The 19626-nt window shown below is 49.7% G+C and overlaps 1 protein-coding gene across 1 annotated transcript in view; it reads right to left on the bottom strand.

Annotated features, from left to right (window-relative positions):
• Positions 1-5039: 5039 nt before the first annotated feature.
• The window catches only part of EIF4G3 (eukaryotic translation initiation factor 4 gamma 3), a 139925-nt gene continuing 125338 nt past the window's right edge, over positions 5040-19626 (bottom strand). Inside the window, exons 26-35 of the mRNA XM_086764370.1 lie at positions 19104-19327; positions 17884-17999; positions 15562-15734; positions 13393-13518; positions 12497-12578; positions 10604-10702; positions 9508-9654; positions 8274-8355; positions 6657-6803; positions 5040-5704 (exon numbers count right to left, since the gene is read on the bottom strand). Of these exons, the coding sequence (XP_086620496.1) occupies positions 5523-5704; positions 6657-6803; positions 8274-8355; positions 9508-9654; positions 10604-10702; positions 12497-12578; positions 13393-13518; positions 15562-15734; positions 17884-17999; positions 19104-19327 (1378 nt within the window). The 3' untranslated portion in view covers positions 5040-5522. The remainder of the gene's footprint in view (positions 5705-6656; positions 6804-8273; positions 8356-9507; positions 9655-10603; positions 10703-12496; positions 12579-13392; positions 13519-15561; positions 15735-17883; positions 18000-19103; positions 19328-19626) is intronic.

Here is a 19626-nt window from a genome sequence, read left to right as displayed (position 1 = left end):
CAGTAATACAAGGATTTCCTAACGTAAAGCATCGCTCGCCTTCCCCAAGCCCGCTTTCCAGTTTGCAGCCACAGCGCAACCATCCCTGCAGCGGGGACAGCAGCTGCACCCTTGGACAAATTCCCCCGTGGACAGTACTGAATGGAGCAGGAGCCGTTTTATTTCTGTTGCCGTTTCAGTGCAATTCCACAGCTGGAACGAGGAAGAGAAAGCGGTGCCGCCTGGCCAAAGCTTTCTGCGGACCACAGTCGGGCATTGCTGCAGCAGCATTTGAATCAGCAGGGGTTGCTCCAGCAGACCACAGTTCCATGACGGTTACCAAAGCTGGCAAGCGGAGCCCCTTGGAGAACACCAGGGTAGACAACTTTGCGTTAAATTTCCTCAGGTACCATCGGGGCTGGAAGCCGAGCGGGCTGATCAATCTCTTGCCGCGGTTGCTTGCCCATCACCGAGGTTTTCCTGCAAGGGCTCCTTGTGGGTTATCTGTCCACAGAGTTGGGCTGGGAGACGGCTCAGCGCCAGGTTCCATCCTGTGCTTGCTGCAGCTTGCACATGGCCCCCAGGCCACATCAAACCCTTGCTTGGGGTTTCTACCAGCGCATGGCGTCTTGCGCAAGCCTCCAGGTTGGCACCTTGTTAAAAGCAAGCAGCACGCGAAAAGCTCATGCTCCTGCTGACACTGCTGGGCCGGAGATGCCGCTCGGTTGGCCTGGGATCAAGTAGCAGCAGAGGGCCAACGTCGTCCAGAGAGCAGAAAGGCCGAGCTCTGCCTGCCAGACCGACTGCGTAAAGCGAGAGCTTGGAGTGCCTGCCAGCCTGAACATCTCCCGACGGCTTTATCCCCACGTAGCGCACGGCAGCCCTGACCAAACTCCTGCCACGTGGCATCTCAGCACCACCGCGTACCGACCTGCGGCCGACGGCCAGCTCCCCTCAAGGCAGCTCAGGGCCTCAAGGCCAGAGGTGCTGCATCCAAGGGCATAAAAGCTTTCTCGGGGAGCTCCGATTTTGAGCTCACTGCCCCCAAAGCTAACCCCTCTCCTGTCTGTGAAACAAACCAAGTCAGCAGCGCCAGAGGCACAGCTGTAACAGCTTCTCTGCTCTGCAGCGAACACTTCGGACAAGGCAACCAGCTGCAGCTCCCTTTGGCTGTAAAAACAACTCACGCTGGAACGAAACGCAGCAGGAGCAACCACAGCCACCCTTCTGGCAACAAAATACCGACATCTGCTATGGGTTTTAAAAGTTTACAGGATGCTCAGTGAGTTAACGGGACTTTTTAGAGGCCCCATTTTTCCTTTATCAGAAAAAAAAAACAGGCTATAGGGCTGGAACCAAAAGCTCTGTGGGTCGCAGGAATGCAGCAACGACCAGTGCAAGTTACTGCTGGCTTAAACCCGCCTCGTGCACACAAAAACTGTCTCTGCAGAGGAATCCCTTCTCCCGAACCTCTCCTGCCACACGGCTGCTTTGGCTTTACAAGCTCCTGCGCCAGAGATTCTTCCACACAAGGTTTGGTCCTGGACACAAAAATAAGGCTAAAACCTGGACGTGTTAAGACAAGCAGACAGCGCAGCATCTGGTATTGGTGTTTCCCTGACCTGGTTCACAGGAACGGCTGATCCATTTCTGAAAACATTTTCCTAGAAAGAAACCAGCCTTCGGCAGACAACCGGCCTGGAAATTTGCTGTTTGACTTCTTCAAGTTTGGGGATGTTTTCAGCAAAAACAGGAATGTAAGCGATGCATCTGCTCCTCCTTGCCCGCGCATCACAGCCCCAGCACAAGAAGGGCTCCCCGCAGTGAAAACGGCTTCTAATGCAGCTCTTTCCTGCCGAGCTGCCACTCCCTGCCACCTTCAAGAGCCTGCCCGGAAGAGGTGTTTAAATGCCTCACAGAGCCAAGACTGGGAGGAAAAAACCACCCCAACACACTCAAAACCTTGGTTATTCTTGGTAGAAATCTGCTGTCCTCTCTGCTTAGGCTGTGCTGCAGTGTTAGGTAGGAGAAAAATGAGGCTCCCACAAATCACGTTCCCAGGGGAACCTCTTTTAATTATCCCCTTTCCTGTTTCGCATATCTCTCACAGTTTTTGTATTTTAATACCCTTCAAGGGAAGATGTGTTGCAAAGATCTCCTGGGTCCATGGGCCGCATCCTGAGGAGCCACAACACAGACCTGTGCTGTCCTGGAAGGTGACTGAAAAGCAACCACATCTTGGTACAGGTGCAGGTAAGCAAGTGGCACGCGGCAAACAGCGCCGGGGAGCAGAGGAAGCCGTTTCGGTCCAAGGCTGGTGTCAGAGACGCTCCTCATGGTGACATTTGTGGGATGCTGCACCTGAAGGTAATGCAACCACAGCTGGAGACCTCAAGGTCCTGTGCGTAAGCTGCTCGCAGCACTCCACGTGCAGCTTAGCTGATCTAGATCCAGAAAACGCAAAGCTTGCCATGCTGCACACCCACCTTTTCAGAGCCTTTGGGCAATTCTGAAAAAAAAAAACAACCCCAAAACTTAAAACCTCCAAAAACTCCCTTCCTGGCATTTGCAGGACACGAACAGGACAAGTTCTCACCCCTTCCAGAACATTTAACATTGAAGGCTCAAACAAGGAGGGGAGAGACCTCATCTCTCCTCTGCCCGCATTCCCACCATTCCCTTTCTCTCCAGCCAGTGGTTTTCCAGCTCTTTCAGCCAAAAGATTTGAGCTCCCCAAACGCATTTCCCTGCCCCGGCACACTTCGATTCACGTGGCTGTTCAGAGGCTCCAGCAATTTCTTCCCAGTTCAAGGCGATCGATAACTCCCAGTCCTTGCACGGCACGGCTGCAGTCGCACACTCGCGTTCCCAGCAGGGCCCGACGCTGCCCGTCCTCCGAGGGGACGTTCATCAGGTGCGCGTGCCTGCCTGCCCAATATTGGGCCTCATTTACATACCAACTCGCATCCACTTAACTCAGCTGCTCCGAACCATCACGTACCGCTCACGCTCTGCCTGCAAACATGACTTTGCGAGGAGAGCACCCACGCAGCCTGCTGCAGAGGTTTAACACCCGCACCTTGAGACCCGCTGGGCGGGGGTTTCCGTGCGGACGAGCCTTTCGGAGATCTCGAGAGCACCAAACCGCTGGGCCCAGCTGCGAGGCCGGAGGGGAAGCGGCGGAGGACGGGGAGTCACTGGATGTCGTACAAGCAGATACATACATATGCATATAGTAAGGGTGAGAATATTTTTTCTTTTTTTTTTTTTTTTAACAAAACATCAGAGAAAAGTGTTTTATTGTTACTAAAAAAAAAAAAAAAATTCCAAACAATGCTCTAGTGTTTTAGGCCATGGATTCTCCAGCTCAGATTCATGGCGTGGAACACGTTAACAGGGGAAGCATCTCATGGACATCTCCCCTCCAGCCACAACCAGGCACCCTCCTCCCTTCCCCGTGGTGATCAAATAACGTCCTTATGCAAGTACAGCAATTGTTTACATGTAAAAGTAAGATTAGGAAAGTATTTAATGTATCTGTAGCTTTTTTTTTCTTTTTTTCCCCTTGTTTTTCTTTCTTTTTTTCTTTTTTTTTTTTTTTTTGTAAAAAGAAGTGATTTAGCAGCTGGAAAGAAAAAGACAGCATCGTGTGAGCAGCTAGTGCTGCACAGACCACCAGCAAATGCTCCACAGGTCACTGGCGGGCCGCGGACCGCAGTTCACCAGCTCCACGTTTAGGGCTTCACAACCTTGCAGACTGTTACGGCAGCTGCGTCTTCACAGTGAGAGCCAGCAGGCATCTTTGGTTGTTGAAGAGAGACACACAAGAGACTCAACGTGCTCAGCAGCAGCTCGGTTTGGAGGAGCGCACGGGTGAGGTCCCTTTGGGCACACTCTGCACGGCAAAGCGACCGCTGTTAATCCGCACCCGGGCCGCTCCCAGACTTCAGACACCGTCACAGGGTGGGCAGAGCCAGGAGGAGCATGGCAGCGCTTGTTCCACCTCTTGACTTGCATAGGGTGCGGCGCCTTCGCTTTCACCCGCACAGGTCTTTGGGCTCCTGAGGCACAGCAAGGCAACGGGCAGATGTGAAGGGCGGCGGCGGGAGCTGGGTGGCAGTGGACGCACAAGCCACGGCGAAGGGCTGTCGGTTCTCTGCTCGAGCGGCCGCGACCTCCGCAGCGACCAGGGTCCTGAATCCTCAGGACGACGACGCTGATCCAAGTCACACCGGCGACACCGTGGCCACACGGCTGGAAAAACCGAGCTGGGATCGGGCACCGACCGCCCCGAGGTCGTCTCCCAGCCTCGCGGCGACGTGCTGGGAACCAGACGCACCTACGCGGTACGGCAGCCCAGCCAGCTGCTCATCGGCCATTAAGTTCTCTCTGCAGAAAAGGTCTCCCAAGCAGCAACCCCTCTTTTTTTTTTTTTTTTCTTTTTTTTTTTTTAAAAACAATTGCTCTCACCCCTCTTTTTTGGTAGACACGCATACATACACACGCTATATGTACACAAAGTGGAACCGAGGAGCTACACAACGAAAAGGAAGCCAGCACCGCTCAGAGATGGTGCACACATTCAGCAGCTGTCAAAGGAGAAGTCGTTTTACTTTCTTTTAAACTTGCAATGTTTGTCTTTATTTTGTTCTTTATATTTTGAAAGTGAAAAGAAATAGTATTGAGTCAATTCTTTTTTTCTTTTTTTTTTTTTTTTTTTTTAAATATTTGTTCTATGTATTTACAAGCCTTAAAGTTGCTCTAAAGGTTCTGAAAGTATCACTAGTACTTTTTCCCCAGGGTAGCACTGTTTTGAATGAGTTATTTTCGGAGCGCTCTGGTCCGCAGCGGTTTTTCTCGAATGCATTTCCTTCTGTTCCAAGGTTATGTACGTTTTGATTACTATTTTCTTTTTAAATTTCTGAAGCAAGCTGAGAGGCAGGCAGAAAAATTCTGATGACAATTAAAAAAAAAATTGATCTCTTCCTCATCTAGCTTACCCCGACCCCCTTGAAAGTTTTGTCTATTTATCATGCTTCGAAACAAAACTGAGGTGCATATGAAGGGGAGGGAAATTTATTTCTCTGCTTTTGTTCTATTATACAATTTGTTTACAGAAACTGCAAATTTAAAAATTACACTGGCATTTGCAGTCCTTAAAATAATAAATTAAAAGTTTTCAACTTTTTTGCTAAACAGATTTGTTTTGCTTTGTGTTTTTGTAAGTATGAGTCCTTGTTTAAAAAGAAAAGAAAAAAAAAGATTAAAACAGAAAATATTTTCTATAAATAATACATGTATTTTGGTTTAGTGCTCCCGCCCTCAGGTTTGACGTTTACTTTTTTTTTTCAAGTACCTTTTTTCCTCCATGATCACCTTTGTGTTTATCTACTTTTACCTCTCCCACTCGTGCATGTGTGGGGGGAAGGGGGGTCTGCGCGAGAATTGGCCTTGCTGCACTGTGATTGGCGAAGACGTGAAACTTTTTAAAAAAATACTTAAACTGTTTCTTTTTTTTTTTTTTCCTCTCTGTATTTTAAGTTTTAATTATCCTCCGACTCCTCTTCGGCCTCCCGTAGCCACGTGAAGAACGCCGTGACAGATTTTAGCGCTACTCCCTTCCCGTTCTGCTCCGCTGGGTCCTTGCTGCTTTCCCACTTGTAGAAGGCATCCTCCGATATCACTTCCTCATCATACAGGCAATCAAAAAACATCCGCAACAAATCTGCAATAATGGAACAGTGGGAGAGAACAGCTGTTAGCACTGCGCAGTTCACGGCAGCGGACAAAGACGCGGTTATGGATAAAGGGATTAACGTGACCTTTAATGCAAGAGATGCGGATACAAGTAAAGGAGAGTCTGCTCCCGAGTTATTGCTTCCCGGCTCGTTACACACAGCCGAGAGGGAAAACAGCTCCCTCTGATCCCGTCGGGTAACACGTGCTCCGCCAAAAAGGGAAAGCTGGGAAAACAGCTGTGGGAACGAATTATCTAGAGACTGGCTGGCAAGCAGAACGCACAGCAGCCCGACCTCCTCTCTCCTGGCAGCCTAGCTCCCCTCCAACACCTGATGTTTCGCGGCTCAGCTGGAGGGACAACGAACGACTGGCGCCTTAAAGCTAGGGATGGGCAAGTCGGGTGGTTTGGGCACTCGGATTTTGCGCTGCAGACATCCCAGAGTCCCTGTTTCTTTGGCGACTCCCTCACCTCCTTTCCAACAAGTTTGCTGCAGTGTCTCTGAGATAGGACTCATCAGTTGCCCAACTCATTCCATTCCCTCCAAGTCCACAGACACCTGTGGTGCAGCAATGCAATTACAACACCCGGTGCTCTCACATGTCCAGGTATTGTAAACGCAACAGATTTAGCTTTTACTGCTCGGCCCCCTCTTTTTATCAAGGGGTTTGTCCTTCCTTCTGCGTGCTGCTACAGGAGCAACCAAGAGAAGAGCCGACCTCTGGCCAAGCATCTGGGGACCTGCGCTGCTCTAAAAGCTGGGATCTGGACAAGCAGAAACCATTGTACGCTGTTTCCTCTCATCTACATAAAATGTCGTTTCCACTGTCAGGAAAAGCACATCCTCTTCCAGACCCTACTGCTAGGTTCTGCTCTCACAGAAACAACGTTTCCTTAAGGCTGTCAGGGCTCACATCCCCAGCGCGGGGGCAACACTTACTAGGAGGCTGATCAAGTTTTACTATTGATGCTTGTAGTGCATAAAGTGCTTGTAGTTCCTTCTCTGTGTCTGAGTCCAGGTACTTGAGTAAGATCGGCACTCTCTGCTTGATCACAGCAGTGTCCACACGGAAGCTGGAAGAGTCCGCTGAGGGGAAGAGAAGAAAACAGGATCAGCTGTGGAACGCGGCAGCCGGGACGGATCTTCTCTCACCTTTACTTTCTCAAACAGGAATCACAGATACAGGTTAGCGTGCAGAGAAAAGCGGACGAGAAACAACAGGAATTATTTCTGATCAATGGCTTTTCCTGGAAGTCTTGCTTCTTCCAGTTCCCCAAACTCAGGCAGTACCTGCAGCGACCCTGGCCCTAATCAGCCGGCTGGCGCATGCAGAAGAATTACAACCAGTGCAAATCGCGTTTCCAGAGACAGCGGGATGTCCAACGTGCGTACAATGGCTGGGGCTGAAATTTCAGTTATACAGAAGAATTTTAGAAAATTCCGTCTTTTTTTTTCCCCTAAAAATACTAAGGCAGAAACACAATCATAAGCTGCACATGAGGTAGGAAATCAGGAATATACAAAAATACGCATTACAAGTCCACCAGCAACACAGATAAATTATTCAGCAGCTGAATGGTCAGTAGACCATGCCACACAATTAAGCGGTATTTTGAAAACAAAAGGGAAAACCCCTCCATTAGAGGCAAGGTCAAAACGTAAACCAGACCAAGATGTTCCTGATACACATCAGGGAACCCCTACACGTTTGTCGTCACGTCCCGTGGGGTTTCTGCGTTGACACTAGGTGGCACCGGAAAGGTGCTGTTCTCCCGGCGCAGAAAGGAGCTGAGCTGTCTTCCCCCTCGCAACCGCGCAGCGGCAGGATGAACTTCAGCCCGTTCTCTCCGCAAGCGTGACTCTTACAGCTAAGAGCAGAACCGGGTGCTTTACAAAGCGCAATGTTTTTGCCTTGCCAGATGCCATCAGTAAAATTAAAGAAAACAAAGTGAGCTGACCAGATGTTTCTGGCTGCAGCGCTTTACCCAAGCCCCCCGAGGGTCTGAGGCTCGGATGTCTGACTTGGGAACCCACCCTTTCCTCCATTTCCAGCCGACTGCCGTGCATTCAAGCAAGCTACGTAAACCATCTTTCCCAAACTGCAGCTTTGGACATAAAACTATTAACGAGACAGCGATGCAGGCTGGCTTCTCTTCTGCCACCCACGCTTCCACCTCGCACGTGGCAATCTGCGGTGGCAGAGCGCCCACGCACACTTGCTGACACAGGACTGGAAACGCTAATTATCTTAATAATGTCTAGTGCATTTCCACCTTCACTGGAAGATCAATCAACACTCTGGCGTTACTCAGAGTCGTCCAAAATGTCTGCTCCCGCGAGGTCACCAGGACACGCCAGGCCTCGAGAGCACCGCCACCGGCAAAGCGCCTGCCAGCCGCAGGGGGAACCGACATCGCGCTCCCGAGCGCTAGAACTCAATATGGCGCGAAAGCCTTCGCGTGTGATAAAAAGCAGCCTTGGGGGAGGGAAAAGTGATACCAACCTGAAAAATAGAAAAGAATTCTTTGCACGCTTGGTTTGTGCGGTGTTACTCACCTATAATAGCTGCTTTACAAACTGCTGTCATTAAAGCTCTAAGGAATGTAGGTGAACTCATCTGGCTTTCATCTAGATTAGCCTGAAATCAAGAGTAAATGGACCGGTTAAAAACATGCCGCTGCACGAGAGCAACCACTTCCAAACTGCACCGCTGAATCTGGCGGCAAGTTCAGGTTCAGCTGCAGCAGAAGCCCAGTGCACCCCTCTGCGAAAACTCAGCTTTCCCATCCCCTTTACTAAACCAGCTCAGGTACGTCCACACACAACGGTTCTGCGATCAACACGCCATCTCACTACTCCACAACCAGTCGTTTGTCTCCGGAAACAAACCAATCCAACAGCGCTCGGCTTCTACAATGCCCTTATACATTTTTAAAGGGTTTTAGGCTTTTTCAACCCATTTTATAGCATGCTCCCCGGGTGGAGACTTGTTTGCTTTGTAGAAGAAATTAACAGAATGGCCCTGTAACTTGTCCAGGACTACAAAGAGCCTCTGGGTGTCCCCCAGATTTTCAGTACTGCTTTCATTCCAGTCTCAGCTTCTCCCACAGCAGCAGAAAAACGACATTTCTAACACATTGCTTCAGCAATGGAAATAACCAAACTGAAGCTGACCAAGATTGAGCTGTAAGCACACATCTAAATCCATCAGGCTGAGTATCGTTTCAGACACAAGATTTAACATCTGGCTTAAAGGACGCAGACAGAGATAGAGGGCAAAAGATCAGTGGGTTGCCATGGCTTCCTTTTTTCCTTTTCCTCTATTGTATTTTACAGTTACTGCTCCACCGCATGGGGGAAGGTACACGTGCCCCCAGTGACTGCCAGGACGTTTTTGCGGCATGGCGGGGGGAATTTGGTAGGTCATGTTGCAAAAAGCAATGAGAAGCTTTTATCTCACATTTTGGGAAGAAAGGAGGTAGCGGTGTGCTCCGGCTACTATGCAGTCAGTAGCCAGCAGCAGTGTTTTCAGAGTCACAAAGTCGGCAGTACTCAAAAGGCAGTTACACAGCTGTACGTTACCATGGCTAAAATTCTTTCTTCCTAAAGCTTACTTTAAAAGAACGGACTGATTATATTTTACATTTTAATTCTTTGGAAGTCGATTGCACAGACCTCATCATCTCCGTGTCCCGTGCCTAGGGAGGAGCCTGCAGAGATGCTCCTTTAGACACACTTACAAGAGCAGTTAACGAACTGTGTGCAGGGAGGGTGAAAATAGTCTTTGTACCTCTACCCAGTCAAAGATTTGTTCATCATTCGCCTTGTCCTCAACAATGAGTTTCTCTAGCTGCTTGTTCAGCTCTTCCGCAGAGAGTTCTTTCTCTGAAAGTGCTTCTGAGGAACTGGAACAGTCAGACTCCGTGAAGTCCAACTTCTGCAACACCAGAAGTGATGATGAGAATTAGTTAAATATACTTTCCTACGCTGAATTATGCCAAATGGAGGCAGCGAGCTACACTTCATTCTGCTTTCCGGCACCTTTCAACTGCTAAGTTATCATGACAACGATTTATACGCTTTCTCTGTGCCAAAGATTATAAAGCATTCTACAAACATGTGGGAACTGCATGACCCAGCAAAGAGAACCAGGCATCTCAGAGCAACTCCAGCCCCGCACAATACGAGTGTGCACAAAATAAAACGCATGTTGCTCAACTAAAACGACGGGGAGCTGGAATGCAATTACCAGACCTGGCTTTCATTCAAAGAAATTGCAGCTAACGCCCCAGTTCATTGCAAAATGCGACAGAGGATCTACAGTCCCCACACCAAGCCCCAGGCCTTGGTAATCCGTTTCATTTCCTGCAGCGCAGAGCTTCCTGAGTGCTGAAACAGGGCGGCGGGTCACGGGGAGCTCCGAAGGGAGACCCCCAGCTCCTTCCTCAGGAGCAGCACCAGCAAGAGCTGCAAGGTGCCCTCCATCAGTCCTGGCTCCTCCCGGCTGCGAAACCCCCTGGGATCGTAATGCCAGGTGGGACAAGCGAGCGGTTGCTATCATTTATTCTGGCCCTTCTAGAGATGGTCTGTCCTTGCTGCAAAACTCCTTGTGTTCATTCCCCCCGCCCATGCTGGAGAAACAGGTCTCCTAGAGGGAGCCAGCTGACGGGAGATGCGTGCCTGGGAGCCGAGGCCATCCCCCCGGCGTTTCGGATCGGAGGTGCTGAAATAATCTAACCCCAGCTTGGTGAGGGAGACACTTTACCACACATCCCATACCAGCTACGCATAAGGAAGGGGCAGAAGAGGATGAACAAACAGGATGCTGGGCCAAAAAATCCGTGTGCCAACATCGTGAATTAAGCAAATGCTTGCTCTGAACTCACCTGTTCCATGAGAAAGGTATGTACATCCTCCCCTTCGGGTAAGTAGTCCTTCCAACTGAGGCCAGACTCCCTCCATAAGGCTCCCACTTTCTTATGGCTCTACAACACAAACAGTTTGTTCGTTTTAAAGACCTGAGAGACAAGCGGGGGAGCTTACGCAAGCCGGAGTGGTGCAGCTGTGTCAGGAGAAATAAAGAACCGTTCAGCCACCAAACAAGATGCCTCGCAATGAAGTGAAAATGTCTGGAATCCCCGTGGTGCAAGAGCAGTCACACGCAATCCTGCCACAGGTATTGTCACGGGGTCAAACGCCACGGTGATGGGTAAGGAACGCGGCATAACGTGACACGTGCGGTCTGCCACAACTTCAGCCCGGGATGACCTGCGAGAAGTGACACAGCTGAACTGGGCACAGCTTCCCACGGCCGGCACACGGAGCTGGCAGTCACATGGCTTCGATTCCCCTCCTGACGCTCTCATTAACTTACTCTGCAACTCATTCTCCCTCTGCCTTGACATTATGGCGCTGGCAAATTAGCCACTTTCAGAAAATGATGATTTACATGGCTCTTTTCTGTGCAGAGATCAAGCCTCGAATTTGGGTACAAAATACCAAATCCACCCTTCGGCTCCTAGAACCTACTGCAGACCTTGACAAAAACTCCTTCACAGCACACTCAGCTCAGCCTCTCATGTCACGCCGACCTTTCGGTACCCTGCCTGAGATGGCACGCGTACCACTCTGATGAGAATTCTGACTGCAAACACTAGTGACAACTTTTTTCACCCAAACGCTTTGCCAAAACTTTTTCCCGTATAGCACCTGCCTAAGGGAGATCACTGCGTAGCCCAAGTTAAGCAGCCTGATTTTTAGCTCACAGAGCAGATTACAATTTCAAGTTTACAATGCAGATGATTAAGAGCTAATTGTGCACAGTTTCTGCTACGATTCATCAGGCTCTGAATCAGACGAGTGACATTACATGGAAATACCCGAGTCCAAGCGTCGGCCTGGACGAGATCGAATTAGAAAGCTGTGGCAGAAACAGAAACCCAAGGCTGTGCTTCAGCCCCCAGAGCACAGCAGCTTTTCTTTCAGAGAACAGAGAAAAATAAATGGAAGCTAACTGTCCAAACAAGCATAAGGTTAAAGTAAATAAATAAAAAGTTGCTATTTGCACTGCTAGACTGAAATGGGCCTGGAACGATCAACCTTATTTGAATGCATGCTTAAAAAAAAAAAAAAAAAAGGCAAGTGAGGGATTTTACAGGCTATAAAATACACACTATCCAAAGTGCAGTATTTAGCTGGATTAAAAAAAAAAGGACAAAAAACGGAGACAGAGTTACAGGGAAACCACCAAACTGTTCGGACACACAACTGTGAGACGTGTAAGAGAGCTCTCCAAGTTACAGGTGAGAAGGTGCCACTGCCCCTAGTGACGGGTGCATCTTAGAGTCGGCAGGTTTAGTTTGGGTAAGCACCCAGAAGTCCGAGAGGCCGTGTGAAGCTTATCCGAGCCCTCAGAACCTCTCCGGTCTGCAAGAACAGCTCTCTCGCAAGATTTCCGGCACTTGCTGCTTCTGGTCAGCCCAGAAATACCTTGGGAATGGCCCTCCTGCGGTATTTCAGCACGCTAGCTTCTGCAAGAAGCCAGGTGCAAAGGGACCTGCAAAAGGGAAAAGTGATGAGAAAAAAAAAGTTAACTCAACTTTTTGGAACCTCCTGAGGCTTGGTTTGAAAGTGGGGACGAGGAGGCAGGTCTCCTAGGTTATCTGGCCTGGCGGGCCCCTCCCTAAATATCCTCACGGGGGAAAGGTGTAGGCTTCATGCACGAACACGCACCGGCTGCATCCCGCTGCGACCTGCGCGTGGCACACCTGGACACTTACCATTTGTTTGCATAGAAGGTGCAAGATTTCAGCAAGCAAGACGCCGGCTCTTCCCACAGGAAGCAAAGGTTTGCCAAATTCTCTAGAATGAAAGAAAAGCAGATATGTTTCCTTCTAATTTGAATCTGGAATGCAAAGCACGGCGCAGTGATCAAACTGAGGCAGGAAATTACCTTTAACTTCTGCCAGCGATAAAGGACTCGATGTAGCCAGCACCACCGATAAAACGGCAGTGATGCAGTGCACTTGCCACAACAGGGCTGATTACAAGGATTTTATTTTTATGTAACATCAAATCCACTCATTTTTGTGGGATGCTGCATTCGGGTAGCAGGACCCTTTCTGGGGAAAGGCTATTATTGTCTTAATACACGACTTGTGGGAAAAGGGAGCCGTTCAGCGGGGTCCTAGTTCATCCCCGGGTTTGTAAGGACACGTACAGAACACAGGAACTCTGGTCCTGGAACAGTTTCCAGTCCTTTCCAGGTTTTGGGCCTGTTTAAGGCAGTGCCCAGGCGGCAGCTGTTACCCTCTGAGACACACAGACTCCTGCGCGACACCTCGCTCCCTTCCGACCCCGTTCTCAGAGCCTCAGCACGCCCTCAGACGGCTCCGACTGTCCGGCACTGGGGTAATTTTTTAGCTCAGCTGAAGCAAACAGGATTGAAGTAGATTTATGGATCAAACTCCCACCCCTGAACAGTGACAGAGCAGCAAGCTCCCTTCCCACCGCAGCTTTCAGGCAGCAAAGCCTTTTATCAGCTCGCAGGAGAAGCCGAGCCTCTAACACCACCCGTCTTCTATCTACTGACGGGAACCACGCTGTGAAAATACGACAACCCAGCCAGGCAGGCAGCTCAGCGCGGCCCGCGCTGGAGAAGAGCAGCACCGCTTACTGTATAAGTTCTCTCATAGAGATTCCTCCTTCTTTTAACACGGGGGTCACCAGCTCAGCCAGGTACAACCAGATATGGGGTATATCGATGGCCATATCGTCCGCCATCTCCAAGGTCTCTGAAAAGCTTCAAAGGAAGAAGGAAAAAATGGCAAGCAGTAAATACAATTTAATTTGAGACTTTTCTGGCAAAGAAAACCTGCACTTTAAAAATCCTTTGTGGGAGCAAAGAGGGGAGCAAATACAGCAGATACATCCGGGAAAGCTCCGTTAACAATAGTTCTTATATTCCAGTAACAAATCGTTTGCTAACTAGTAAAATCTGCAAAACTAAAAAGCATTTTTGTCTTTAAATACAAACCATCTAATAAATGGAGTCTTCTTAAAAATATCCAAACGTTTACAGAGGAGGATGAATCGTAACAGAAGTCCAAACGTAAGTTAATCAGCAAAATGTGAGTACGTAGAACACCACCAAACAAATGTTCAATACACCGGAGGGAGGTTTCCATCCAGAACAGAACGCGTGGCAGGATGAATGACAAAATCGCTCCCCAACTCTGGATACAGTTTCCAGAATTGCTCAAAACTCTTCTTTCCGACAAAAGCCCTGCAGGTGGCTTCACTTCCCATGGCTGGCGTAAGACTGCAGTTTTTCTGGCTCTCCTGCCACTTTTCATCGTGATTCGTTTCTCCCTGAAAATCCGGGGTGCAGTGTAGTGACTATAAATGCCCGTTTTCTCTTGCGCTTCAAACCCAGAAACCACCTCCTTTGTTCTTCACATCCTCCGCTACCCGTTCAACCTAGGTTTGTCCAAGCACGTCGGCCAGAAATTGCTCTCCTCTTGTGTATCTCTCCAGACTTGCACTGTGACCAGCGCTCATCCCATAACCCCTAATTACACACTAATTTGTCTCGCGTGAGTAAGCGCAGTGGTTTTCGGTGTTCTTCCCGTGTGCCCGCTGAACACCACTTGCCCTTTCATCATCCTCAGGGGCCGTCTCGCTTTGTTTACGCCACATTCAGACCGCACGTCCCACTGTTCCATCAAGATCACAACCACTTATCCACACTCCAGGAAACGCAGGAAGGGCTTTAATCACAATCCGTTATGGAAATGTGTCGCTCTGACCATCAGCCACCGCGTGGATGCAGACGAGCGTCCTCCCTGTGGATATGTAACTTCTTCACTGCCGTTCCATGCGGTTTTGAACTCAGGCTGCCTAAACTTTTCCTGAGAGCCACTGGATTGCGTCACGATGAAACTCACTGCCGGACACGGGTGTGGGGAGATCAATGCCGAGCAGTCAGCTGTGCCACGATGAGACACGATTTAAGTAAAAGCAGTAAGACGGGGCTAACTACGCAGGAACTCAGTATCTGGAAGCATTATTCCACCTGGCCGTTCGCTGGCTGCTGTTTGTGGTTATCCCTGTCTTACTCAATCCTGCTCTAAGCCCCAGCGAGGACTGGGGCTCCCCAGTGCTGGGGAGCTCCCTGGGAACAGGGATCCTTTTACAACTGGACACCAGTTCACATCCAGGCTGGGAACAAAAAACCCAGAGAGCTGAAATGAATCAACGGCCGAAACTCCCGAGGAAGGTCTAACCCGTCGAGTGCCGCAGCCGGTGCACGTTCTCCCTCTCAGCCCCTCGAGGACGCAGCTACTGCTTCAACTTGAGTTGTCCTGGGAAATTACATCGGACAGGCGACGCCTGTTTAACAGCGGGAGAGCTGCTGGGGCTTTGTGGATGCACAGGACTTCAGGCTACACAGCTTCCAGGCATTACGGTGACGTGAAGAGTGTTGTCTCCTCCTCTTTTCGTCGTTATTCAATGAATTGCCAAAAGGCAAACATTGACAAATACACCACAAAACCAACAATCTACACAGGCACGCTTAAATACACAGCTCCGCATTTGCTCAGAAATACATACTTACATAAATAGGAAAATATTTGCATTCACTAAAGCATTTGAAATACTTAAAAATATTCTACAATAATGATGTTACTTATGAATACACCCAGGTGGAAATGCTCCTTCAAAAGGGATGCGTGGAGAAGGCAGGACACCGAAGCAAGGCGGGACATCATTCCTCTCCAACACAGCGTTCATTGGCAACGAATGCTGAAGAAAAAGAATCGGTTTCTAGGTGCAGAATACAAACCCCTTGAAGAAATCCTGCTTGCTCAGCTTTCCCGACTGCACCAGCTGATGTAATAACTGGCCCATGTGATCCCTGGTGATCTGGCTCCTCTCCAGCGTCGACTCCACTCCCACTCGCACAAAAACAGGCAGCAGATTCTGGGCGCTCAGCTCCTCCACGCACTGCATCGCTTCCTGTTCGAACGACACACGGGATCATTTGCCTGAGCTGGAAACATCAAAAAACGGGGCAGCAGAATATTTTTTACTATGACACAGGGTTTTTTGGAAATGAGTATTTAGTGAAGCTGCCAGGCAAAGGTGCTGAACTGGGCTGTGGAACCTCACCACAAAACACCGCTGAGATGGCAATTGAATAAGAAGAATTAAAAAAAAAAAAAAAAAAGGAAGAAAAAAGAAAAAAAGGTATGAGAATTTATGCCAACACCCTAAACAATTTTTAAAATGCATGATCAGGCTCCAGGGTACAGTTTGGCTGCTCAGTGAAAGGACAGGAATTGTCTTCTGGATGCCACCAAAACTCCTGTTATTTCACCAAATATCAAGCCAAGTCAAAAAGAGGACATCGGGTCACACTCATTACTGATCTGATCTGGCACAGAAGCGCCTGTGTTGCAAACCCACACCAAATAAAGAAGCAGAAAATAGGTGGGAGCACTTGGAGGAAAATTTCCTCTTACAAAGCTTCTCCTTTCTGGCATGTACATTCTGAAACCTGAGCAAATAAACAACTTCAACAGCGACTTCCAGAGGAGCGCTTCATGTCACGCTTCAGAAATCTCCACTGCCACCAGCACAGATCTTCACTGACCTTCGAGGTTCAGCTCGGACCTCAACGGCCTCCCTGCCGGAAGACACTGCTCTTTGGTTAGGTTATGCCTTCAGTTATCCAGAACTGGCAGCCCCAGATGCATTTCTGCAGGCCCCAAACGGCTTTTTTCTGCAGGTCACAAACCTGGGGGCCCCAGACCGCACGCCGGGGTCGGAGCTCTTCCATCAGATGAGCCCGACGGATCCCGGCGTCTCCGGGATGGAGAAGTGAACGTGCCGCGGGTCGACACCGCTGTCAGTGGACGCCGGCACGCGGCTCAGCAGTTTTCATTTACAGTGGGGTTAAACACTGAACACTAAACTTGGGAAACGGGGCCATTCCTCAGCTACGTACTAAATTAACGCGCTCATACACGGCCTTATTAACGCGAGTTTAAGCTTTGCTGCACGCCGCGTTTGCAGAGCACTGAGGATTTACCGTTGCCGAGTAACCCCCTAATGCAAACGAGCCGCCTCCAGCTGATGGACTTTCTGAACCAGAGGTGTCTAACATCATTCAACTCTATTTTCGCCCAGCCATGAAAATCTGCCATCGTGTTCGCAAGCAGAGAAAGCGAAGCAGCCTTAGCCCCAGCGATCCAGGGGTCAGCTTCTGAAGTCCATCACAAAAAGGAAAAGGAGCGTGGACTCCTTTGTGAGCCCGCCCCGCTGCCCCGACTCCTCCTGCTGAGAGCTGCCAGGCCAGCAAGCTGGGGCACACTGCCGAACAAAGCGTATTTTTTTTTCCCCTCCAAACCAGGATTTAATAATTTCTCCTGGTAACAAGATGCGAACCCAAAACAATCCATCATAAGAATATTCCTCTTTCCGATTTTAATGGGAAGCCCTGTGAAACGGAAGCAGTAACTCTGCTTTCAGGGTGCCAAACCAGAACTCCCCAGTGCTGCCATTTTAAACTTGGCAGGTTTTTAAAAGTTATTTCAGCAAAAAAGCAAACCAATCAGCTTTGCAGCAAATGCAACACGTCTCGCAAACTCCCTGGACAAGCTAAAAATCAATTTAGAACGGAAACAAAACTTCAGCCTTTAACTAGGAAGTGATGACAGCTGCTCGGTAATCTCCCATGTTTATTAAAGTTCTCCGGAGTGGTTTGCTCACTATTGAGTACTGCTTTATCTGCCTCCAGATCAGAGCAGCACATGCTCTGATAACTGAAGGAAAACCTCAGTTTATTTTCCCACTCGTTTTTCTGCTTCCAAAACTTCTGTTATGATGGCGCTGCTCAGTGATTCATGACAGATACACACCGATCTTGCTACTAAAAACACACAGGCTGGGCTATTTTTCTTATTACTAACTGAGCAGAAAATAAGTTTGGGAGACAACCGTCCTAAGAACGCTCATGGAGCTGCGGCTGCCCGAATTTTGACAGGCCCCCCCATCTCTGTTACCTCGGTGCGAGCTGGGTGCTTACAAAGCCACAGGTGCTGGAGAGAAAGCAGAGCAGGAAGGTCTGCGGGACCCGAGCGAGTGAGGTTTGCGTTTTGCTTACCTTAAAATCGTTAATATGCAAGAACTCATCAATGATAGATTTGCATTTTCTCTCTATTTCCTCCTCTGATAGTGAAGGCTTTTCTTGCGCTGGAGCTGGTGGAGCTTCTGGCTTGGCTGGTAAACATAAGGAAAAAAAAAACAAACCACATTTGGAAAAGGAAAATCAGCATCATTTTCAGAGAGAACGTTCTGAAGTCAGCGTGTGTTCCCGGTCCCATCCGGGCAGGGGTCCCTTCTCTCTGGGCCACATTTCCCCCTCTACGAACTCCCAGTATTTCTGGGAATCAGCCTTCTCGTAGAATCACAGCCGGCAGCAACACAAGATGCAACACCTCCAAAGCGTTCTATCAACACTAAATAACTCAACTGTGAGCTGTTACAGCACACTGCAAACTTAAACGCGCTGACTGCAACGGGCAGCGACCCAAAGCATCTCCTGATTGCACCCCCAAACCCTGCGTCCCCACGAAGCCCTTTACAAAGTCCTAGGCTTCCAGACGAGCGCGTGCTGTCACGGGAGCTGAGATGTACTCCTCGCTGTAGCATTTTCCCAGGGAAAACTGTGCTATTGCAAAGGTTCTGTCCGCAGGGAACATCCTAAGCATCCTCAACGCTTTCTCACCAACAAATCGGCTCAAGCCGGCAGGAGCAAAAAGCGGGAGCTGCAGCACTGCCAAGGTGACGAGCCACCCCAGCGGGTGCTGACGCCACACCGCACCGGGACCTGCTCGCAGGGAGGGCTGGCAACAACGCAGGGCTGAAAAGATGCCGTGCACGGCCTGTGCCAGACACAATTCACTGCTCAGGCCCTGGGAGTCTCTGGAAAGGGTAGACTGGGCTTCACTGGGCACTGAAGCAGCATTTCTGCAGAACTGATTTTGACTTTGGAAACTCTGACCCCAGAAACCAGCAGGACGGTGACAGGATACCAGAAGGCAAGATAATGCTGCGGAGTGGGGTTCTGCTGGTACCCACAGCCTTCAGCTCTAGGAATCCTACCGAGGAGCTGGCGAGAGGAGCTGAGGCCAGGGCCTGCCATGAATCATTGTGTTACAAACCTTCGGGACGCAGATCACAGCTATCGCAGCTTGATGATGCGTCACTGCGGGTCAGGTACTCACACGGCCGGGCAGAAATCTGTCGCTTGTTCTGACAGATTTTCCCTTCCGCCTTTTCACACATTCACCAAGACTCCCTGAACACGGCAGAGCCCCTTACCAGATTCCTTGGCTTTGCTCCTCTCGGCCTCTGTGCTGTTCCTGTCCACCTCCATGCCGCCCGTTAACTGCTTCACCGTCTCCAGCATCTCCCTCCGCTGCTCCTCCTGTGCCTGATTGTCGAGCAGCAGCTCTTTGCTGCTGCTGCCCCGCAGGAAGGTGTTGGGGCGGGAGAGGGAAGGTGGCAGAGGTTTGTCGTTCTTCTCCCTGCCCGTGCTCCCGCGACTGCGGAACAAAACCACACGCGGTTGGAGGTTATCGTACGAGTAACTCCTGCTCACAACGCTGGTGATGTTAGAGAAGACACAGGACAAAAACCACAACCCAAACCCAGCGGGGTGGTTGCCTCCACTCTACAGTTGCAGCTACACAGAACACAATCAAAATTAACTCAAGGCTCAGAGAGGCACAAACACAAACATCCACAGAGCGGACAGGCAGAGCCAACGCACGGAAAATCCGTAACATCCTTACGGCACCCCTTTCATAGGTACAGCGTTGGATTTTATAATGTAAAGGCACCG

Source organism: Chlamydotis macqueenii, chromosome 21 (genome assembly GCF_036417535.1).
Source record: "Chlamydotis macqueenii isolate bChlMac1 chromosome 21, bChlMac1.mat, whole genome shotgun sequence".
Lineage (NCBI taxonomy): Eukaryota > Metazoa > Chordata > Aves > Otidiformes > Otididae > Chlamydotis > Chlamydotis macqueenii.
The sequence above is the reverse complement of the archived record's forward strand: the minus strand, read 5'-3'. Positions and strand labels throughout refer to the sequence as shown.